Source organism: Lithobates pipiens, unplaced genomic scaffold (genome assembly GCF_037356315.1).
Source record: "Lithobates pipiens isolate NorthernLeopardFrog02 unplaced genomic scaffold, aLitPip1_a1.2 Scaffold_13, whole genome shotgun sequence".
NCBI classification, from domain to species: domain Eukaryota; kingdom Metazoa; phylum Chordata; class Amphibia; order Anura; family Ranidae; genus Lithobates; species Lithobates pipiens.
Genome location: NW_027507718.1, coordinates 484,498,772 through 484,523,742, shown reverse-complemented (window position 1 = coordinate 484,523,742; position 24,971 = coordinate 484,498,772). Strand labels below are relative to the sequence as shown.

The following is a 24,971-nucleotide window of genomic DNA, read 5'->3' as shown; positions in this document are numbered from 1 at the left end:
AACTTTTGTGAAAAACAAATTATTTTATTAATTTTCCCCCAAAAAAGTGAGAAAAAAATTACGTTAATAAAAGGCATGGCAAGTTTTTTTTAATATCTTGGAGTGACTACTTTCCAAAAAGGGGGTCATTTTTTTTGGGGGGGGGGGGGGGGTTGTACTGTCCTGGCATTTTAGTGTGTCAAGAAATGAGATCAGTACACTTGGAGAAGAGGAGGAGCCAAGATCACCAGTGGGTGAACGGAGAAGAGGAGGTTCAGGGCTGCTCTGAGCAATATCATTGCACAGAGCGGGTCAGTATAACATGTTTATTATTTTATATTTAAAAAAACTTCGCTTTACAGCCACTTTGATAGATTAGTGGAACTGATTGGTGACATGTCAAGGGGGAGTACTTGCAATGTGAAAATCTTATCCTCCACACTCTCCCTCGCCAATGCACAACTGCACTAGCAGTTATATTTTGCGGAAGCATATCACGTTCTGTTTCTTCAATCATGGGGCAAAAAACAAAATAAATATAATAAGTCCCTATATTACTATGCTTTGTGTTTTTTTTCTAATTCATTTTCTTTTTTCTTCACAGAAGTAGTTTTGGATGAGATAACCAAAAAGGAACTCTTCACCGACACCTTCTGTAGAGTGTGTGGAGCAGTCCTTCAATTCGAATCCCACAGAAATGCACATTATGAGGTATGTTACTAGTTAATAAAGTTGATTCAGATAACTTCTTATGCCGCGTACACGCGACCGGACTTAGGTCCGACAGACTTTCGACGGAGTTCTGACGGACTTTCCGAATGAACGGACTTGGCCACACACAATCACACCAAAGTCCGACGGATTTGAACGTGATGACGTATGACCGGACTAGAATAAGGAAGTTCGTAGCCAATAGCTGCCCTAGCATCAGTTTTTGTCCGTCGGACTAGCATACACGCGAGCGGATTTCTTGGTAGGAACTGGGTCCGGCAGAGTTCTGGCTGAAAAATTTGAAACATGTTCCATTTCAAAAGTCTGTCAGACTTTTGCAAATCAAAAGTCCGCTGCAGCCCACACATGATCGAATAGTCTGCCGGAATTGTTCCGTCGGACCTTTGATGTTGAAAAGTCCGGTCGTGTGTACACGGCATTAGTTACCAGGCTGGCACTCATTCTTTGACAGTAGTCTGCCACATTTCAATCCCAAATATGACAGTTCTCCATGGCATTGATACTCTACTTACGCTTCTGGAGGGCAGTGCTCTGGACTTGCTCTGCCAGTTGCCAGGCCTAAGCACTGTCACATGGGGGTGTGCCGATCAGTTAAAAGGGACTATCAGCAGTGGCGAAGCTAGACCTTCTTATGCTGGCCATACACTATATATGAAAAATCGGGCGAACCCAATTTCGAAAAAAACTAACACTTGGCCACGAGCGTAAACGATGCTGCCATCGACCGATAAAGGGTTCAGTGGACATAAATACATTTTATGTTAGTTTTTTTTACATATAACTAGTGCAGACAGGTCGGACGGGAAACGCATTAACCTTTCAATTTATCGTTCGATCAAATTTCTAAACTTGTCCTTCGTTTTTTCTCTTATTTTCACCGACTGACACGGCTCCTCTCTGTCACTAAATGGGTTGTATAGCCTGCCATTAGGAGAAACTAGGCAAAATTGTTACACAATACACAGAACTTTAATCCCACCCCTGGGGGGCAGACCCTGTGCTATCAACCCTTCCCACTGCTCCCAGCAGCTTCAGTTTTTATTTTGCCTAGTAAGGAGAATGACCTAGGAAACCCTGCGGGCCTCTCGGTCCATGTTTTTGCTGCAGGTTTGCTGCTTTTTGTGAAAGATGAAAGATCCTGAGATCTTCTATCAACTGCCGGATGGGTCACAGGCTGGTTAAATGTCCTTGTAGTCTCCCCAGTCTGGCCATCGAGCGTGAGCAGGCCGCATCTAAGGCTCGGCAGGCCACGACATACCTCGGCTCCAGAGGTGGTTGTGAGCTTCAATGCTCTGGGCTATACATATGACCGGGCTACTGCTGTCTGGATCACAGTATACCGGGCCAGCAGCTACCCTGTAACTGTGCAGGAGTAGATCTGTGATGGAATGTCTCCCAGCTCTTCAGGACTGGTAAGTACGGCTCTCCCTGCCTCGGTGGGGTGAGCAGCTGGGCATTCCCTGGGGGATTGATTCAGGGGCCACCTCACCTCCCTATCTTCTCTCCTAAGTCCCTATTACCCCTCCTTCCCCCCTCCTGAGGGGGGGTGGCTGTGTGTGTGTGTGTGTGTGTGTGTGTGTTCGCTGTTTTCTCACCTGTGGGGGGGCTCTGGGGGGGTCCCAAAAAGGTATTTGTGGAGGTTGTTCTGACTGTTAGCAGGCAGCGCGTTTTCATTTTTTGTTCTCTTACCGCATGGCGCTGTACGGCGGCCATCTTGGAAGAGGGAAAGCTGATATTCACCTGATGAGCTTTAGCAGCCATTTTCTTTTTTCACCACTGTTCTCTTGTGGCAGCATTACATGTGCTATCACTTGCTGTTTCTTGTGTCCACTGTGTGTTCAAATTTCAGCCTTGGCTGTCTTTTTTTCAGCGACCCCTGTAGTCTCACTCATTAGTGAGTACCTTTTGTTCAGGGGGTACGACATGTAGTCCCCCCGGTGCGTCCTCCGTTACCCCCATGGGATTTGAACCTGGTGTTGGCGCTTCAGAAGCCGCCATTTGAAAATATCAGGGATATGCCCCTGTTGACCCTTTCACAGAAGGTGGTTTTTCTAGTGGCCATCACATCGGCCAGGAGGGTTTCGGAATTGGCGGCCTTGTCCTGCAAGTCTCATTATCTGGTCATCCACAGGGATAAGGTTGCGTCCTTTCTACCGAAGGTGGTTTCAGCTTTTCATATCAATGAGGACATTGTATTGTAAGCCGAAGCACCCCAAGGAGGTGGCCCTTCACGCTCTCGATGTGGTTAGGGTTCTGAGGGTGTACTTGTCTGCCACAGCTCCCTTTCGGAAGTCAGACTCACTGTTTGTTTTGGTGGCTGGTCCTAAGAAAGGCATAGCGGTTTCGTCGGCCACCATTTCCAGGTGGATCAGACAGATTGTAGTCCAAGCCTACGCCTTGAAGGGGCAGGTGCCCCCCTTTCCAGTCACGGCCCACTCTACAAGAGCAATCGGAACGTCTTGGTCCTTCCGACACCAAGTGTCTGTCGCTCAGGTGTGTAAGGCGGCGACCTGGTCGTCTGTCCATATGTTTACCAAGTTCTACAAGGTAGACGTCAGTGCATCGGCTGATGCCTGTTTTGGCCGCAAAGTTTTGCAGGCGGTCGTGTAGTTGCAATTTAATTTTTTCCTGGTTTTTCAATAAAAACGCAGTACTGTTTTGTTAATGCACTGCTGCATTGCTTCTGCAATGTTGCGGTCTTGGGGATCACTCCTGATACCCGGTTATATAGGGGTGTTTTTCTACACACTGCTGTTTTTTTGTGGGTTTAGTTTCACTAGTTCCCACTTGCCATAGTGGATGAGGGTTTTTATGCTGTTTTTTTCCCCACCTCTCGTTTTGGCACTGCTTGGGGACATCCCATTTAGTTACAGAGAGGAGCTGTGTCAGTCGGTGAATATAAGAGAAAATAGGATTTTTTGGACTCGCCGTAAAATCCTTTTCTCTGTAATTCACCGACCGACACAGCACCCACCCCTCCTTTCTCTACATGATTAAAGTTCTGTGTATTGTGTAACAATTTTGCCTAGTTTCTCTTAATGGCAGGCTATACAACAGATTTAGTTATAGAGGAGCTGTGTCGTTGGGTGAATTACAGAGAAAAGGATTTTACGGTGAGTACAAAAAAATCCTATTTTTCAGGCTCAAAAACATCCAAATGATAAATGGAAAAAAAACGGTCTAATGGCCGAATTTTGGCCTATTTTTCGTATAGTGTATGGCCAGCATTAATGGACTTAGTTTGCCCCCCCCAAGAGGGTGGTGTCAGTAAGGCAGAGATTGGTGAAAGTAGGGCAGTGGATAGTGTCACTACTTTTTATTTTTTTTTTATTTTTTTTTATTTTAAAATATTATTTTTTATTTACATTTTTTTTTTTTCCCTGTTTTGATGCTTTGATGAAATATCAGGGGTCTAAAAAGACTTCTGATGGCTCAGTTGTGAGAAAGGGACGGAGAGCAGATTACCCAGTTCCTTTCTCTGCAGGGCATCAGTCAGATATGGTCTGTACATTGTTCCAGCTCAGACCAATTTAACTATGTATAATATAGCTTATGTCTGAAATTATTCTTTAAATTGCCTATGGATGTTCAGTACTGTAGCCATCCCCACTGCTTCGATTCTGAAACTTAGGCTTCATGTACACGGGACGTTTTTACAACCTCTCCTGAACGATTTAACTTGACAGATAGTAACCCACGTTTAAAACGTCTGTTTTGACGCATTTACATCCCGTTTTGCGGCATTTTGGCGTGTTTTGAAAAAAAAATAAAAGTTTTTTAAATGGCCAGAAATTAAAAACACCTGTAAACGAAATGCAGCAAGATGCCTCAGAGGCATCCAGCAAAGGACCTATTCTGTGGTGGGAAGGAGGAGAGACAAGCACACATGTAGCGAAGCCAAGAATGGGTTCCTTTGCTGGATGCTTCTGAGGCTCATGAGTGGTCTTACAGTCCGATATGATTGGGGTACTTCTCTGATGAAGAACTGTTTTGACTTGTGCTCAAAACACATTGGAAGCTCCAGCTGAATCTCAATGCGGGGGTAACATCCCAGCTAGCGGACAACTGATCCCACCACTATCTGACAAGTTTATTCCTGTATATGTAGACCCTCCGTTATCTTTGGTAAATAATTACTGTTTTTAATATGCCACAGGTTTAAGTGGTGACTATTTTATGATGTAAAATGAATAAAGAAATCTATATTTGTACTTTTTAAATGAAGTGTCTGTGTGTTTTATATGGTTGCCGACAAAATCCCCCCCCCCCCCCCCAAAAAAAAATTCAATATTAAATGGTGATATTAGGGATGGTGGCAACCCACACCTACACTTGAAGGGATAGAATAATTTCTATCATAAAGTTTTTTTTTTTTAAAGTTATCATATGCACTATGAATCTACTTTTACAGTTGTGCTCATAAATTTATGATTTCTTGGCCATTTTTCAGAGAATATGAATGATGACACAAACTTTTTTCTTTCACTCATGATTAGTGCTTGGCTGAAGTCATTTATTATCAATCAATGGTGTTTACTCTTTTTTAAAATCATAATGGCAACAGAAACTACCAAAATGACCCTGATCAAAAGTTTACATACCCTGGTGATTTTGGCCTGATAACATGCACACAAGTTGACACAAAGGGGTTTGAATGGCTATTAAAGGTAACCATCCTCACCTGCCATCTGTTTGCTTGTAATTAGTGTCCGTGTATAAAAGGTCAATGCGTTTCTGGACTCCTGACAGACTCGTGCATCTTTCATCCAGTGCTGCACTGACGTTTCTGGATTCTGTGTCATGGGGAAAGCAAAAGAATTGTCAAAGGATCCGTGGGAAAAGGTAGTTGAACTGTATAAAACAGGAAAGGGATTTAAAAAGATATCCAAGGAATTGAGAATGGCAATCAGCAGTGTTCAAACTCTAATCAAGAAGTGGAAAATGACGGGTTCTGTTGAAACCAAACCACGTTCAGGTAGACCAACTAAAATTTCAGCCACAACTGCCAGGAAAATTGTTCGGGGTTCAAAGAAAAACCCACAAATAACTTCAGGTGAAATACAGGACTGTGAAAACATGTGGTGTGGCTGTTTCCAGATTCACAATAAGGAAGCACTTGAAGAAAGATGGGCTGCATGGTCGAGTTGCCAGAAGAAAGCCATTACTATGCAAATGCCACAAAGTATGCCTCTTACAATATGGCAAACCGCACAGAGACAAGCCTTTAAATCTTCTGGCACAAAGTCTTTTGGAGTGATGAGACCAAAATTGAGCTTTTTGGCCACAATCATAAATGTTACGTTTTGTAGAGGCGTCGACCAGGCCTATGATGAAAGGTACGGAGGTGGATCGCTGATGTTTGGTGATGTGTGATCTACGAAGGCACAGGAAATTTGGTCAAAATTTATGGCAAGATGAATACCGTATGTTATCAAAAAATACTGGAGAAACATTTGCATTCATCAGCCAGGAAGCTGTGCATGGGACATACTTGGACATCCAACATGACAATGATCTAAAACACAAGGCCAAGTTGACCTGTCATTGGCTACAACATAAAAAGTGAAAGTTCTGGAGTGGCCATCTCAGTCTCCTGACTTTAATATCATTGAGCCACTCTGGGGAGATCTCAAACATGCAGTTCATGCAAGACAGCCCAAGAATTTACAGGAACTGGATGCTATTTGCCAAGAAGAATGGGCAGCTTTACCATCTGAGAAGATAAAGAGCCTCATCCACATCTACCACAAAAGACTTCAAGCTGTCATTGATCTTAAAGGGGGCAATACACGGTATTAAGAACTGGGGTATGTAAACTTTTGATCAGGGTCATTTGGGTAGTTTCTGTTGCTATTATGATTTAAAAAGAGTAAATACAGTTGATTGAGAATATATTGCTTCAGCCAAACACTAACCGTGAGTGAAAAAAGTTTTTCATAGAATACTGCTTTAATGCTTTGATTACTCTTTTTGCAGGGTAAGAGACACGCTCAGAAAGTTCGCCTTTACTTCTTAAATAAAGAACTGGAAGAAATGGCTTTTAAGAAGAGAGCAGATCAGAAAGCAGAGCGCATTCATTCTCGTGTAAGATTTCCTCTTTCTCCAGTGTTTCCGTATTTTGAATTTTATTTAGTATTCCAATGAAGAGTCGTGGCATCTAGCTTTATACGAATACTAACTTAGGAAAAGTTGGTATTTGTGTGGCATCTTTGGGGCTGGGGCTTAGGAGCACTTTGTGGCATGCTATTCAGGTGCAGTTACCTTGCCTTGTGACCCTCGTGCTCCCCTGCTGTACTTTGTCCCTCTGCTGGTACTGTTGGAAATGGTGTTTGTGGCTTTCTTCCCAGGATGCAGTGTTTGCTCCAAACACTGTCATTTATGGAGGCCAAGAAAGTTATAAAAGATTCGCTTTAACCTTACGCTAACAAAGACACTTTGAAATCTGCAGCAATGCGTATTTTCCTTTTCCTCCCCGTTCTGCTCACAGAGGTCATTTTCACTAAGGGAGATGAATCCATCTCCCTTTACTATCTGTCTGCTTCCTAGAACACGTGACAGAGCACATCGTCAGAGGCGAGAAGCACTGGTGATGTAGCCTTCCCAGGATGCATCTATGAGGCTAGGTCTACATCAGCAGTGCCCCACTCAACCAAGAAGTGGAAAAACAATCATTCTAAGTAAGGCTCCATTCACACTTGTGCGACCTGTGATGCAACATGGACATTGTTTTCCAATAATAACCATTCATATATGTTCGAGTTACAGCATTGTAAAGTTGCAGCAACTTCATAGCAGTTTATGCACTACTTAGGTTCGACTTTCATACAAATTGAAGGCCGTAGACGTCAATGTTAACCCTTGAATGTTGTATGAAAGTCTTACCTGAATGTTATATAATACAAAAGTTGTCTATTATCACTGGTCAAAGCCAAAGTAGCATCCATGAGTTGCGTCAAAGTTGCACTCCAAAGTCGGCGCAACTTTGGATTTGAACAAGTGTGAATGGAGATCACTAGTTCTTAGTTCCATGACCAGGACTGCGTTACTTATATGCTAATTGTTTAAAGGTGGAGTCTGTTTAGGTATACATATTAAGCTTGCCATATCTGTTTTAAACTAGCTACGACTACGGTTTCTGCCGAAACGCGTCAGTCGATTGTTATATTGTCACGCTGATGTACCAGTAAACGACACTTCAACGATTTCAGTGTTGCCGGCTCTTTCTACTGTTTGACTGCGTTACTTTAACTGACAATTGCATGATCGTGTGACACTGTCCTCACGTGAAATTTGTTATTTCTTTTTTTCCCCACAAATAGCGCTTTTTATGATCACCTCTGCGGTTTGTTTTTTGCACTATAAACAAAAAAGACTGACAATTTTGAAAAAAATTTTTTTTTTACTTTCTGCTTTAAAAAATATCCAATAAAAAATGTATAAAATTTAATTTCTTCATTAATTTAGACCAATATGTATTCTGCTACATATTCTTGATAAAAAAAATCCTAATAGGTGTATATTGGTTTGCGCAAATGTTATAGCGTCTACAAACTATTGGATACTTTTATGGAATTTTTATTTATTTAGTAATGGCGGCGATCAGCGACTTATACTGCAGCAGACAAATCAGTCCCTAAGTGACACTTGGGGACCAGTGACACCAATACAGTGATCAGTGCTAAAAATATGCACTGTCACTGTACTAATGACACTGGCAGGGAAGAGGTTAACATCGGGGGTCATCAAAGGGTTAAATGTGTGCCTAAAATGTGCTTACTAAAGCCTCGTACACACGCTTAGATTTTCGGAAGACCAAACGTCCCTTTTTTTTTGTGGCATGCTAGTCTCATGTTTAAAGTGAAGAGGTTACTCACAATACGAAAATTTTCATACGACAGAATACAACGTCAGAAGTGACGTGATGTGTTGAATAGTTTTGTATGTATTTTTTTTTTTCTGAGCAATTTTAGGTCCCTTTCACACTGGGGCGGGAGCGGAGTCGGCGGTAAAGCGGCGCTATTTTTAGCGCCACTTTACCGTAGTTTTAGCAGTGGTATTCAGCCACTAGTGGGGCGGTTCTAACCCCCGCTAGAGGCCGAAAAAGGGTTAAAACCGCCTGCTAAGCGCAGCGACGCTTTGCTGGCGGTATAGCCGCGCTGCCCCATTGATTTCAGTTGGTAGGAGCGGTGAATACACCGCTCCTTCACCGCTCCAAAGATGCTGTTAGCAGGACTTTTTTCACCGTCTTGCTAGCGCACCGATCCAAAGTGAAAGGACCCTTTTCTTTTCAGGCGCTATTTTTAAATGTCGGTTACTATCTGTCAAGTTAAAGCGTCCCATGTATATTAAAGCAGAGTTCCACCCATAAAATTTACTTTGCAGTATTCCGCAGAAATAAACCTAAGCAACAACATTGGGGTTTTTTTTTTTTTTTTTTCCTTCTCGCTCTTTCCTGGCTGTTGCTAAGGGGTGCCTTGTAATCTGCCTCTTTCTCTCCCTTGCGCCTGGCGTCATTTACCTCTGCACCTGTGCTCGCTAGTGCTCCTGGGAGATATGTGTCGTCATTTCCCAAGAGTCAGTGGGCCCCACGAGGGCTTTGTTGCCATCACAACGGGGTGGGCACTTCCGAAGACGCCGCCCGATGTGATGATAATGTCAGAAGTGTATGGCGCTGTGAGCCGTACCTCCTGCGCATGCACGAGAACAGCGGTGCATGCTGGTAATACAGCAGCATCGTATCCAGGAAGGTGTATACTTGTGGGCTTCACCTGCCCACAACTAAGATGGGAATGCCCAAGCATGAATAATTTAAAGCGGAGGTCCACCCTAAAATGGACCTCCGCTCATCGGAATCCCCCCCCCCCCCCTCCGGCGCCACAATTGGCACCTTTCAGGGGGGAGGGGGGTGCAGTTACCTGGATAATCCAGGTAACTGCACCCACTTCCGGGATAGCTGTCTGCCGAAAGGGGCGTAGATTACGCCCCTTTCCGCAACTGCCCGCCCCTTTGCGCAAGTGCCCCGCTGCCTGCTGGGAAACGCACAGTTCCCAGAGGCAGCGGGGACCGTCCGGATTGCGCCGCGCGGCTCGCGCATGCGCTGTAGGGAACCGGGAAATGAAGCCGAAAGGCTCCATTTCCTGATTCCCATACCCAAGATGGCGGCGGCAGGACCCGACAGACGACCTAGCGATCGGCTTCGGGTGCCGACATCGCGGGCGCGCTGGACAGGTAAGTGTCACTATTTTAAAAGTCAGCAGCTGCAGTATTTGTAGCTGCTGGCTTTTAAAAAAAAAAAAAAAACGCGGAGTCCCGGTGGACTCCCGCTTTAAGGTAACTTTTATAATAAAATGGTAATTAAAGCGGTGCTATTTACGAGAATAACGTTTGTTAATTCAACATTATAAGATAGAAAGAGAATGATTTACTTGTACATTGCCCTTTAACCACCTACAGACCGGACCATTTTGCTGGTAAATGACCAGAGGTCTTTTTACAATTTGGCACTGCGCTGCTTTAACTGGTAATTGCGCGGTCATGCAATGTTGTACCCAAACAAAATTTGCGTCCTTTTCTTCCCACAAATAGAGCTTTCTTTTGATGGTATTTGATTGCCTCTGCGATTTTTATTTTTTGCGATATAAACGTAAAAAGACCGCAAATTTTGAAAAAAAATGATATTTTCTACTTTGTTATTAGAAAAATCCAATAAACTCAATTTTAGTCATACATTTAGGCCAAAATGTATTCAGCCACATGTCTTTGGTAAAAAAAAAGTCAATAACTGTATATTTATTGGTTTGCGCAAAAGTTGTCACATCTACAAACTAAGGTACGTTTTCTGGAATTTACGCAGCTTTTAGTTTACGACTGCCTATCTCATTTCTTGAGGTGCTAAAATGGCAGGGCAGTACAAAACCCCCCCAAATGACCCCATTTTGGAAAGTAGACACCCTAAGGAAATTGATAAGTGGCATGTTGAGCCCATTGAATATTTTATTTTTTTGCCTCAAGCGATTGAATAATGACAAAAAATAATTTTTTTTTTTTTTTTTTACACAAAGTTGTCACTAAATGATATATTGCTCACACATGCTATGGGCATATGTGAAATGACACCCCAAAATAAATTCTGCTGCTTCTCCTGAGTACGGGGATACCACATATGTGGGACTTTTTGGGAGCCTAGCCGCGTACGGGGCCCCGAAAGCCAAGAACCGCCTTCAGGCTTTCTAAGGGCGTTACAGTTTTGAAGGCCATAAAATGCCAAGATGGCACAAACCCCCCCCCCCCCCCAAATGACCCCATTTTGGAAAGTAGACACCCCTAAATTTAGGGGTACACTAGTGAGACTAGGTAATAAATGGCGGGTGCCCTGAAACTATAAAAAAAATAACTAACCAACCAGCGTCACCTGTAACAGTTATATGGTGATCACTGGTGAAAGGGTTAACTAGGGGGCAATCAGGGGGCTTTATGCGGTAGTATATGGGGGTCCCTGGCGCTATAAAAAGCTGCGGCGAACCTAAATACCTACCTGCCTAACTAGCGTCACCTGTGACACTAATGCAGTGATCAGAAAAATGATCCCTATAAACGTAAAAAGACTGCAAATTTTTTAAAAAAATTATATTTTCTACTTTTTGTTATTAGAAAAATCCAATAAACTCAATTTTAGTCATACATTTAGGCCAAAATGTATTCAGCCACATGTCTTTGGTAAAAAAAAAGTCAATAACTGTATATTGGTTTGCGCAAAAGTTGTCACAACTACAAACTAAGGTACGTTTTCTGGAATTTACGCAGCTTTTAGTTTATGACTGCCTATCTCATTTCTTGAGGTGCTAAAATGGCAGGGCAGTACAAACCCCCCCAAATGACCCCATTTTGGAAAGTAGACACTCTAAGGAAATTGATAAGAGGCATGTTGAGCCCATTGAATATTTTATTTTTTTGCCTCAAGCGATTGAATAATGACAAAAAAAATTTTTTTTTTTTTACACAAAGTTGTCACTAAATGATATATATTGCTCACACATGCCATGGTTATATGTGGAATTGTACCCCAAAATACATTCTGCTGCTTCTCCTGAGTACGGGGATACCACATGTGGTCGACTTTTTGGAAGCCTAGCCGCGTACGGGGCCCCGAAAGCCAAGCACCGCCTTCAGGATTTCTAAGGGCATACATTTGTAATTTCACTCCTCACTACCTATCACAGTTTTGAAGGCCATAAAATGCCAAGATGGCACAAAACACCCACAAATGATCCCATTTTAGAAAGTAGACACCCCAAGCTATTTGCTGAGAGGCATGTTGAGTCCATGGAATATTTTATATTTGGCACAAGTTGCGGGAAAATTACAAACTTTTATTTATTTTTATTTTTTTTCACAAAGTTGTCACTAAATGATATATTGCTCACACATGCTATGGGCATATGTGAAATGACACCCCAAAATAATTTTTGCTGCTTCTCCTGAGTACGGGGATACCACATGTGTGGGACTTTTTGGGAGCCTAGCCGTGTACGGGGCCCCGAAAGCCAAGAACCGCCTTCAGGCTTTCTAAGGGCGTAAATTTTTGACTTCACTCCTCACTACCTATTACAGTTTTAAAGGCCATAAAATGCCAAGATGGCACAAAACCCCCACAAATGACCCCATTTTAGAAAGTAGACACCCCAAGCTATTTGCTGAGAGGCATGTTGAGTCCATGGAATATTTTATATTTTGACACAAGTTGCGGGAATATTACAAACCTTTTTTTTTTCACAAAGTTGTCACTAAATGATATATTGCTCACACATGCCATGGGCATATGTAAAATGACACCCCAAAATAAATTCTGCTGCTTCTCCTGAGTAGGGGGATACCACATGTGTGGGACTTTTTGGGAGCCTGGCCGCGTACGGGGCCCCGAAAACCAAGCACCGCCTTCAGGATTTCTAAGGGTGTAAATTTTTGATTTCACTCCTCACTACCTATCGCAGTTTTGAAGGCCATAAAATGCCAAGATGGCACAACCCCCCCCCCCCCCCCCCCCAAATGACCCTATTTTGGAAAGTAGACACCCCTAAATTTAGGGGTACACTAGTGAGACTCACAGGTAAAAAAGCACCTAGGCTGTCAGCGACTGTATCAAAACGCTACAAAAAAAACTGTTAGCGATTGCAGGGATCAGGCCTGACTCTGCGAACGCTGCAGTTATGTGTGTTGTGTTTTGTAAGTGACAGTGATCGATCGATACTGCACTTGGCTGGGCTGGGCTTGGCGGAGGGGCTAAATGCAGGTGCTAGCAGGTATCTGGGCTGATCCCGCTAACAATGCGTTTTGGGAAACCTAAACTGCTGGCGACGCTAATATAGATCTGATCAGATACTATATTACTAAGGGAGGTGTATGCTTTGCGCGTGGGTGTTAGCGGTACTGGCACTAACCTGACACTGCCTGGGGCGACGCAGACCTTATCTGACCCTCAAACTTATATCACCCGCCGGGTGATCAGGGGGTTAAACCTTTATTAGGTAATAAATGGCGGGTGCCCTGAAACTATAAAAAAAAAACTAACCAACCAGCGTCACCTGTAACAGTTATATGGTGATCACTGGTGAAAGGGTTAACTAGGGGGCAATCAGGGGGCTTTATGCGGTAGTATATGGGGGTCCCTGGCGCTATAAAAAGCTGCCGCGAACCTAAATACCTACCTGCCTAACTAGCGTCATCTGTGACACTAATACAGCGATCAGAAAAACGATCGCTTATTAGGCTGGGTTCACACTGGAGCGATGCGGGAACGCCACAAATCCACGGCGGGTTCCCGCATCGCATGCCTCCCGGCGGCAGTTCACACTGCCCTATGCGAACTGCTGGGAGTGTCAGTGAAATGTTAATGACACCCCCAGATCAGTTCGCATATCGCAGTGCGATCTGCAAACTCGGATCGCATGGTGTGAACACCCATGCGATCCGATTCTGCTGCGGACCAAAAAAAGGGTCCCGTGCGAGTTTGCGGCGGGTGCGACGCGAATTCAGCCATACTATCTGTATGGCTGAACTCGAATCGCACAGAGATCGGATGTGATTTGCACTGCAGTGCGGTGCGAATCACATCCGTTCTCATAAACCGCTGCAATGTGAACCCAGCCTTTAGTGACACTGGCGACGGGGGGTGATCACGGGCTTAAACCTTTATTGGGGGGGTTAGGGGGTACCTTAGAACTAAAGGGGGCTAACCCTAACTGCCCTAACAGTTATTACAGTCACAAATGACACCAATGCAAAAAATAAAAAATGCAATTGGTGTCACTGTGACTGGGGGGGCAGGGGTGATTAGGGGGGTGATCAGGGGGTGAAGGGGGGGTGAGAGTGTGCCTGGCATGTTCTACTGTGTAGTGTAGTGTTGGTGCAACTCACCGATCCTCTCTCCTCGGTGCCGGAACGAAAAATACCGACACGGAGGAGAGATTACATCACTTCCTCTGCCTGTGTTTACATTACAGGAGAGAAAGTGATGTCATGCTTCACTTCCATTCGTCAGGAGCGATCGCGAGGGGGTGGCCATGAACGAATGGCCGCCCCCTCATCCCGGATCGCTCCTGAACGGATACCGACCGCCGCTGGCACCGGGGGGGGGGGGCCCGATCGGGCCCCCCACCCGTGGGAAGGCAGGGACGTACATGTACGCCAATATGCCTGCCCGTGCCATTCTGTCGACGTACATCGTCGTGCGGCGGTCGGCAAGTGGTTAAACCAGTATTAAAAAACCCTGCCTTTTCACTTTGCCCTGCAGGCAAACTTTTATAATAAGTCTTACCTGTAAGGTGCCTTGGAAACCGTATAAACCTGCACTGTTTTGTAGATGTTCATATCGGCTGAGGCCGATGACATTTCTGGTGCATGCGCAGTACACTTTGTATTCACGGCATACTCTGTGTGCCGAGATTCCAGAGAGCACCGTGCCATAACAGTGACTCCCGTGCGCATGGGATGTCCTCATCATTCAAGTGGCCGAAGAGAGAAAACCCAAAAGGAGGATGGAAGCGGTGGGAACGATAAGTTAGTCATAATATACTACTATGCAGTCCATGCTAGCACATTATGACATAAAACTGTAGAGGGACCATTTATTTTATTTTTTATTTTGCTGAGTTCAGTACCTTCTTTAATTCTTTCTGCCAATGCTTTCAACTTTTACATCATTCTTGCAGTATCCAGCTGAGTGTCCAGTTTATGAAACCTTATTCATCATTGTAATTGTTGTTATTATAAACTCAAGTGAGGTAGGGTGGGACTTTGTACCTTTTGTGGGGTTTGAATAATGATGTATGCCACAAATTTAAAAGAAATGTGATTTAACTTAAATTTTCATGTGTTATTTAAAAACATATTACAGTTTTACAGATAGTTACTGTTGGGTCCAGGACGTGCCGATCCTGGTACGATTAATCAAAATGTAAGGCCTATGCGTTTCGTGGGAAACCCCGCTTCGTCAGGGCCTTAGAATAGCACGACTACAATAGCAATATTGCAATAACCTAAGAATACGTTATTGACAGAATTATAAATTGATATTAACAAATATTGATTTATTTTTTTTATATATAAAAGACATACAAATTTATAAAACATTAACATCAAGAGTTTATAAAGTATTCAGTTGCCCAAATATTCTTATAGCGAGCTTTATATAACAATTTTCTATCAAGAATGCCGTACAGCTTATTTGATATCAAGCGGTATCTCATAGACTAGGGGCAAGCCAAGGAGACTCAGAGTCTTTTCAGATTCTCAAACTATTGAATGAAGACTTATATTCTTCTATTTCAATTAGTTTGTCTTATCAATTTGTTTACCTTTTAAAACTGTAAAACTTGAAAAACTTGACTGGTCCAGTGGAATTTTATTTTATTTTGCTGAGTTTAGTACCTCCTTTAATTCTTTCTGCCAATACTTTCCACTTTTAAATCATTCTTGCATTATACAGCTGAGTGTCCAGTTTATGAAACCATCCATTATTATTATTATTCTTTAATTGGACGTGTCCAATTCTTTTGTACAGATTAGCTCTTGACCCTCATGTCTGTCCATATTTCTTTAGATTTCAAGATCTGTATCACAGAACAGCACTTCCGTAAGTATAAATGCATAAAATTTGTGCTTTTATTGTAATTTTTTTTTTTTTTTTTACAATGTATTAAATCATGTTTAGCTCGTTTACCAAATGTAATATTATAAAATTTCCTATAATAGGAGGCTGTTAGCGTTGTCCATGTTAGACCCATTTCACACCACACCGCCCATAGCGTGGGCGGTAAAATGCCACCATTTTTAGCGGCGTTTTACCCCCGCTAGCGGCCAAGAGAGGGTCAAAACCGCCAGCAATACGCCGCAATAGCGGCGTTTTGCCAGCGGTATTGCAGCGCTGCTCCATTGATTTCAATGGGGAGCAGCGGTGGAGGAGCGGTAAACACACCGCTCCTTCACCGCTTCAATGCTTGCAGGACTTTTCCCTGACGTCCTGCCAGCGCACCGCTGTAGTGTGAAAGCCCTCGGGCTTTCACACCCAAGACAATGGTGCAGCTTCTTTAGGGCGGATTGCAGGCGCTATTTCTAACGCTATAGCGCCTGCAAAATGCCCTGGTGTGAAAGGGGTCTTAAATCTTGGTGTGTAACGAATCTGCAATCCATATGTTGTATCCTTTTTAGATTTACTAAAACTGGTGCACCCAGAATCTGGTGCAGCTGTGCATCATAATCAGATCCCAGGTTTTATTGTCAAAGCTTAATTAAACAAGCTGACGTTAGAAGCTGATTGGTTACTATGCACAGCTGCACCGGATTCTGAATGCACCAGTTTTAGTAAATTTCTGCCATTGCGGTAATCCACAAGAAAAGAAAAAGTCCTGTTGCGAATCACACCTTTAGGACACCAGTAGCTTTGGGCTGCATTGTCTAAAGCTGGATACACACTATGCCAGTGATGGCAAACCTTGGCACCCCAGATGTTTTGGAACTACATTTCCCATGATGCTTAGCTACACTGCAGCGTGCTTGAGCATCATGAGAAATGTAGTTCCAAAACATCTGGGGTGCCAAGGTTCGCCATCACTGCACTATGCAGTTATGTTTGTAGAGGTTTTTTTTACCAAAAGCATATAATATGGGTTCAAACCTAAACGCTTTCAATTTTTATGCAATCAGGCAGGCCCTTGCACTACATAGTTGAAGGTAAATCTAAAGGAAATCTAACAACAAAAGTTTTGTATAGTGTGTATGCAGCTTTACAGTGTCTCAGTGCAAGAAAAATGCAATTTGCCTCGTGTCCTATGTTTTCAGTTCACACCAACACTACGTTGATGTTGCATTTTCATGCAGCATGTTCTCATGCACTATGATGCTTTGCAATGCATGTTAATAGCTGGTTACGAACCACACTCCATCATGCACATGTGCATATGTAAACAACTTTTTTTGTACTTTTTTGTGAAGCAGCCTTTGGCATTCTGGTTGCCTCCTTTATATATACTGCTGTGGCACCATTAAATGTCATATGAAGAGATCATCTTACCGTAAACTTGTTTTTTTTTTTGTTTTGTTTTTTTAGCACTGTAGCTCATACCCTGCAATTAGAGCAAAGATTAGGGGCTACTTTGGTGTAGGGGGATCAATGAAGGTTCAAAATGGCATCACTTTGTCACATAAAGGAATTCTAAGCAAATGTGTAAACTAGTATAGTCCATTATATGTATAGTCAGTATATCTTAAATATAAAAAATATATATAGTGATTTAATGTGAAAATGCCTGTCTTTTTTTTTATCAGTTATCCTTTTTCACACAAAGTGATACATCATCTTGGGCTGGGAGTGTGTGTACTGACTGGTGGAAAGCGGAAAATTAGTGATTGAAATCTGTAGTCAGTCTCTGTCTGTCATGTGTACAATGGAAGTAGAGTTAAGTTGGCCATACTCCGTTCAAATTTCAACCATTTCTCCGTAATTGGGCAAAAATTGAGCTGTGGATGGCCCCTTATGGCTGAAACCTGATTGAAAGTTTGAAGAAGCTGGGTTGAAAATTATTAGTCGATCAGTAACTGCATACTATCACATACAGTCACTGTTCAGTGTTTCAGACAGCCGCATATGCTGCAGGTGGATGAATACAATAGCTTGCACGGGAGATTTCCTCCATCAGTGCTGTTTAGCGTAGATTGAGAAACATGTTGATTTCTCTCATTCAGGCCCCACAGGCTGAGTGAGAGAAATTTAAATGTGTATGAATAGCTTTAACCACTTGCCGACCACGCACATGACGAACTTCCCATCCCACTCCCGAATCAAAATCAAGCCAGGCTGAGTGCTGCTCAGCCACTCACAGGGAGCTTTGCACGCTATGAACCAATTACAAAGCTTTGGCTGAGGTGGGTGAATTACATAATGATCTTTGACCCAGCCAATCAAGGAAGCTTTGAATTCATTAGACTACAAACCTCCTTGTGAAAGCACCGCTCAGCCCGACTCGATTATGTTCCAGGAGTGGAACTGGAAGTTCCCAACCTTCACCCGAAACACACAGCTGTAGTTTATACAGTGCTACCAGCTGCTGCATCTATTAGCGAAGGTAATAGTTTATTAATTTGGACTAGCCTGGTCCAAATTAACTATTTAAACTTCAGGAGATCAGCTTTTTAAACACTTGCCAACCGCGCTATAGCCGAATGCTGGCTACAGTGTAGCCGGCTAGTTCTGGCACACTGCTGACCACAGATTGAGGTAAAGAGCCAATCAGCAGCTCTTTACCATGTGATCATCTGTGTCCAATCACAGCTGGTCACAGATGTAAATAGAGGTCGGTTTTCGGCACTCCTTTTATCATGCTGACAGCATGAGAAGAGGAAAAGGGGCATGTACACTGATAATCAGGACAACAGTGTCCACCAGTGTTGCCAATCAGTGCCACCTCATCAGCACACATCAGTGAAGGAGGAAAATGACCTGTTTGTAAAGTTTTAGAACAAGCTATGAAAACTTATTATTTTTTTTATTTTTATTTTTTTTTTTATATATATTTTCGTTTCTTATTCGTTTACTTTGCAAAAAAAATAAAAAACCCCAGTGGTGAATGAATACCAAAAGAAAGTCTTTATTTTTTTATTTATTTATTTATTTTTTTTTGTGAAAAAAATGATAAAACTAATTTGAGTACAGTGTAGCATGACCGTGCAATTGTCATTCAAAGTGTGACAGCTCTGAAAGCTGAAAATTGGCCTGGGCAGGAAGGGGGTAAAAGGGCCCAGTAGGAAAGTGGTTAAGCTAAAGCAGCCGTGGGGGACACTGATAGAGAATCGAGAACTGCAGACTGGCAATCATCAGAACTGCTCGAGTATCTATACTTCTGTTTGACTGATGTCCTTTTAAAGGAAGTTTTTATTACAGGTGTCTAATGCTACTTTCTGATTTCAGGGGGATCAACAATTAGCACAGGATAAAAACAAGTTTTGTAGTTTGTGCAACATGGTGTTCAGTTCTCCAGTTGTCGCCCAGTCACATTATGTGGGGAAAATTCACAGCAAGAAGCTGAGGCAGTTGTCTGGCGAAACGAGTGAGTGGATAGCTGAAGTCGGTGAGTCCTCAGTGACCGGTCCGGATGAAGCAGGTGAGAATGTGCGCCAAAGAGGAATTTTTGGTTAATTTACCTGCATAGAAAAGTTGGTAATCACGCGTTTGGTCCAGACATGTCTTCTCTGGTGAGGAGTGTATTCTGGAGCCATGTTTAGGTATACTCAGACAACGGAGACCACTTCCCTCTTTCCCCCATAGTCTCTATAGTCTTGTGACTTTCCACACAAGGGGGCTCTCAAACATAATACAGGCAATGTAACTGATGTATAGTACTGCCCTGTGTTAATATTACATAAATAGTATTCATAGCATCTCCATACAAAAGAGGTACACTTACTGCATATATGTGCAAAATGCAACATGTCAAGAGTGGCTGCATTGTTTTGTTGTCCTGTCAAAAAAAAAAAAATGGTTTCATTAGAGGCAATAGTTTGTACAGATGGTACAAAAACAATTGAATGGAGCAGAGAAACCTGCCATGAACACTGTCTGTAATGGGACTAATCTAAAACAGGGATCGCCAGACATTCTAAACAAAGGGTCAATTTGCTGTCCTTCCGACTTTAAGGGGGCCGGACCATGGCCAGTGGGAGTAGGAAATGTCTTGGCATCAGTGGAAGTAAACAATGTCTCATCTTTGGTATTAGAGTAATTTGTGACCCATTATTGGTGTCAGTGGGAGGAAGCGTGCCCCATTATTGGTGTCAGTGGGAGGAAGCGTGCCCCATTATTGGTGTCAGTGGGAGGAAGCGTGCCCCATTATTGGTGTCAGTGGGAGGAAGAGTGCCCCATTATTGGTGTCAGTGGGAGGAAGAGTGCCCCATTATTGGTGTCAGTGGGAGGAAGAGTGCCCCATTATTGGTGTCAGTGGGAGGAAGAGTGCCCCATTATTGGTGTCAGTGGGAGGAAGAGTGCCCCATTATTGGTGTCAGTGGGAGGAAGAGTGCCCCATTATTGGTGTCAGTGGGAGGAAGAGTGCCCCATTATTGGTGTCAGTGGGAGGAAGAGTGCCCCATTATTGGTGTCAGTGGGAGGAAGAGTGCCCCATTATTGGTGTCAGTGGGAGGAAGAGTGCCCCATTATTGGTGTCAGTGGGAGGAAGAGTGCCCCATTATTGGTGTCAGTGGGAGGAAGAGTGCCCCATTATTGGTGTCAGTGGGAGGAAGAGTGCCCCATTATTGGTGTCAGTGGGAGGAAGAGTGCCCCATTATTGGTGTCAGTGGGAGGAAGAGTGCCCCATTATTGGTGTCAGTGGGAGGAAGAGTGCCCCATTATTGGTGTCAGTGGGAGGAAGAGTGCCCCATTATTGGTGTCAGTGGGAGGAAGAGTGCCCCATCATTGGTGTCGGTGGGAGGAAGGGGGTCCCATGAAGGAATGTCGGTGGGAGGAAGGGGGTCCCATGAAGGGATGTCGGTGGGAGGAAGGGGGTCCCATGAAGGGGTGTTGGGAGGAAGGGGGTCCCATGAAGGGGTGTCGGTGGGAGGAAGGGGGCCTCATCAAGGGGTGTCGGTGGGTGGAAAGGGGCCCCATCAAGGGGTGTCGGTGGGAGGAAGCGTACCCCATGATGGGTGATAGTGGGAGGAAGACTGCCTCATATCAGTGGGAGCAAAAGTGCCACGAAGGCCAGATAAAGGCATGCAAAGGGCCGGAGTTTGTAGACCACTTCCAAACCCTTGATAGGTCAGATGGAAGCTTACACATTTATCCTCCACCTCCTTGTTACATGGTAATGTTTAGGACTGCTGATTGACTGCATCCTGGGAGAAGTTTGCATGCTCCCCCTAAGAGCTCCGTCGGAAGTGATGCGGAAGCAAGACAAATCTAAATAGGGGGGTGGGTGTTCTTACTAGACAACCTGAATGGGCAACATCACGTGTTCTTTTTTTAAGATGGGATTGAATGGCCAGTTAGCCCTTATATAAAATGTTGACACCTTTGCCACTATACTGTTTTTTTCAGAGATTGAATTAGTGCCATTTATGAGTTTATATTCCAAGGCCTGCACACCTGTGCTTGTAATTACAATTTTACTTTGAATTTTTAATGTATTATTTATAGACAAAAAAGTATGCCATGAAGAATAAGATGTGTGGGATTTGCCAGATGGTACTTGGGTGCAGCAAATACTGATGGTATTTTACAATAGGGGACATGTTTGGAAAGAATTCTGGCCACTTGTTAGCAATTAAATCATATGATTCCCTGCTCTGTTGACTTGTTTAAGTAACCCCACTTATGTGTACATCACACCATCTGTAGTGCCAGTTGCTTTTCAGCTGTTTACTTTGCCTTTCTCTGTACTATTCCAGCTGTTCCCCCTGCCGGTGAGCAAGACGATGTCACGTCCCCTCTGCCAGAGAAATCCAGCCAGCAGGAAGCCAGCACAGAGCCATCCTCGGCCGATACTGAGATTGATCTCACTGACCCGAACAAGTACTGCAAGCTCTGCTGTGCCTCTTTCAACAACCCATCAGTGGCCCAGCAGCACTACAATGGCAAGAAACACGCTCGCAATGAGTTACGGCGGAAATTGATGGAGGAGATGGAGGATACGGGGCTCTCAGTGGACTCGGGGGGTAAGATTAGAAGGGAACACAAGACCTTCAAAGTTCTACATAAACACCTATTAATAGGTTTAATAAAAGATTGCACAGACTTCCACACAGCCACATTAAAGAGGAAGTAAACCCTGATGAGTTTACTTCGTCTTTCATTCCCTGCAAAGGTAAAGCATAATGGACTACTATGCATCGCATAGTAGTCCATTATGTGTCACTTACCTGACACAGGAGCCAGCAAAGTCACCGCTGTCCCCTGTAGTCCGGCGCATCCATCTTCTCGGTGGGTCTCGCTGCTCCGCCGCTGTCATTCGGCGAAGCCGCGATGACGTCACTCCCGAGCATGCACACGGGAGCCGCCACTCACTGCATATCGTCGACCGCGGCGCGCTCAGTGCGCCGTCTACGGTGCATGCGCCGTAGACAGCGGTGCCTGTCTTTCAGCAAATATCTCCTAAACCGTGTAGGTTTAGGAGATATTTCTTGGACCTACAGTTAACCCTTAATCTAGGCTTACCTGTTGGTTGTAAGGATTTACAACCACTTTAAACCACTATCTGCAAGGGGATTTTTGCCATGACAATACTTTCACACTATAGAGGACTCACATCCTCTACCCCTAACAGTTCTGTGCTGTCTCTTGCCATTTTGTTGGTTTTTATGAACATTTACTCTGGCAAGTCTTTTGGATTTGCCGCCTTCCCACTTTGGCCATTCAGGGGTCCCTGATTATGTAACTTGTGTGTTGTTTTTTTTTTGTTTTTTGCTCAATTTAATATTGAAGATCAGTCAGTTAATTCACAGGTTGTATCTGCAAATCTAATGTTTGTGATGTTTGACAGGCCAATCTGAATTCAAGATGTGCTTCAAACATCTCAGATCAGGCAGTCGTCAGTACATGTTCAGTGCTGTGAAGAAGTATTTGCCCCTTCCTGATTTTTTTCTTTTTTTGCATATTTGTCACACTTAAATTATTCAGATCATTAATCAGATTGTAATATTACACAAAGATAACCCAATTTAAATACAAAATGCAGTTTTTAAATTATTTATTAAGGGAATAAAAGCTGTTCAAACCTGCCTTGTCCTATGTGAAAAAGTAATCCCCCCCCCCCTTTGCTAAACCATGAATGAACTGTGATTGACCACATTTTTTTTTTTTTGAAAAGCTGAGTTAGTTGTCTTGCAACAACCATGCCTGATTACTGCCAGACCTGTCGAATCAGGAAATAATAAATAGAAGCTGCCTGAAACATGCTAAAATATCTCAAAAAGCAACACCGCATGCTGCGATCTAAAGAAATTCAAGAACAGGTGAGAAAGTAATTTGATGTGTTCCAGTCTAGAAAGGGTTACAGGCTTTGGGACTTTGGTAAACTACAGTGACAGCCGTTACCCACAAATAAAGAAAACTTGGAAGAGTGGTGAGCCTTCCCAGGAGTGGCCAGCCTACCAAAATTACTCCAAGAGCATGACAACTCATCCAGGAGGTCATAAAAGAACCCAGAACAACATCTAAAGAACTTCAGGCCTCACTTGCCTCAGGTAAGATCAGTATTCAGGATTCAACAAGAAAGGCACTGGGCAAAAATCGCATCCATGGGAGAGGTCCAAGGCGAAAGCCACTGCTTACAAAAAAGAACACACAGGCTCATCTCAAATTTCCCAAAAAGCATCTTGATTATCCCCAAGAATTTTGGGCAAATATTCTGAGGACTGATGAGACAAAAGTTGAACTTTTTGGAAGGTGTGTATTCTGAAATATCTGGCTTAAAACTAACACAGCATTTCGTAAAAAGGACATCATACCAACAGTCACACATGGTGGTAGTGTGATGGTCTGGGGCTGCTTTGCAGCTTCAGGACCTAGATGACTTGTCATAATTGATGGAGCCATGAATTCTCCACTATACCAGAAAATCCTTAGAGGATGTACAGCCATCAGTTTCTGACCTCAAGCTCAAGTGCACTTGGGTTATGGAGGACAATGATCCAAAACACACCGGCAAGTCCACCTCTGGCTCAAAAAAAACAAAATTAAGGTTTTGGCGTGGCCTATTCAAAGTCCTGACTTAAATCTGAATGAGTTCCTTTGACATGACCTTAAACAGGCTGTTCATGCTTGAAAACACTCCAATGTGGTTGAATTAAAAGAATTCTACAAAGAAGAGTGGGCCACAATTTCTCCACAGCGATATGAAAGACTCATTGTCAGTTATCGCAAATGCTTGACTGCAGTTGTTGCCGCCAAGGGTGGCACAATCGGTTATTAGGTTTAGGGGGCAAATATTTTTTCACATAGGGCCAGGCAGGTTTGGACAGCTTTTTTTCTCTTAAAAAAAAAAAAACACATGAAAACGGTGGTCAAACCACACATGTAAGCTTTCGCCCGATCGGTAGAGTGAGAGCAATAATTCTAGCGCTAGACCTCCTCTGTAATGCAAAACATGCAACCTGTAGAATTTATTAAACATCGTCTATGGAGATTTTTGAGGGTAAAAGTTTGCTTGCAAGACTGCTGCACAAATACGGTGTGAAAATAAGTATTGGAATGACCGCCATTTTATTCTCTAGGGTGTTAGAGAAAAAAAAAACAATAATAATGTTTGGAGCTTCCAAGTAATTTTCTAGCAAAAAAAATCTCTGTTTTAAACATGTAAACACCTAAATTCCAAAACGAGGCTGGTCCATAAGTGGTTAAAAACCACCTTTTGTATTTTCTCGGGTTATCTTTGTGTAATAATAAAAAATACCTTTTCACAACACTGTAGATGTGAGTCGATATTCTGGTAAATTGACTTCTCTATAACAAAAAAATATTAGTGAAAATGTTTTTGTGGTATATTGTTTTTTTTACTTCTATCCTGGCACTGGTCAGATTTACAGAGGCAGTTGCAGGGAGATCCATCACAGATAAGTAATATCAGATTAGGTCAGACAAATCTGCACAGGTCTCACTTTGTGATTTTCCTCTAAGGCCCCTTGCACACGAGGCTGTCCATTTTTAGTACTCCTCTTGCTCAGCGGAGATGGCTCCGTTGGTCCCCGCTGAGTCAGCGGATGACAAGTCCGTCTCTGTGCAG

General features: G+C 43.3%; 1 protein-coding gene across 1 annotated transcript in view; it reads left to right on the top strand.

The window, feature by feature from the left end:
* The window catches only part of KRCC1 (lysine rich coiled-coil 1), an 81,984-nt gene that overhangs the window by 42,221 nt on the left and 14,792 nt on the right, over window positions 1-24,971 (top strand). Inside the window, exons 2-6 of the mRNA XM_077477986.1 lie at window positions 584-690; window positions 6,688-6,795; window positions 15,809-15,841; window positions 19,172-19,364; window positions 21,640-21,906. Coding sequence (XP_077334112.1) covers window positions 584-690; window positions 6,688-6,795; window positions 15,809-15,841; window positions 19,172-19,364; window positions 21,640-21,906 — 708 coding nt within the window. The remainder of the gene's footprint in view (window positions 1-583; window positions 691-6,687; window positions 6,796-15,808; window positions 15,842-19,171; window positions 19,365-21,639; window positions 21,907-24,971) is intronic.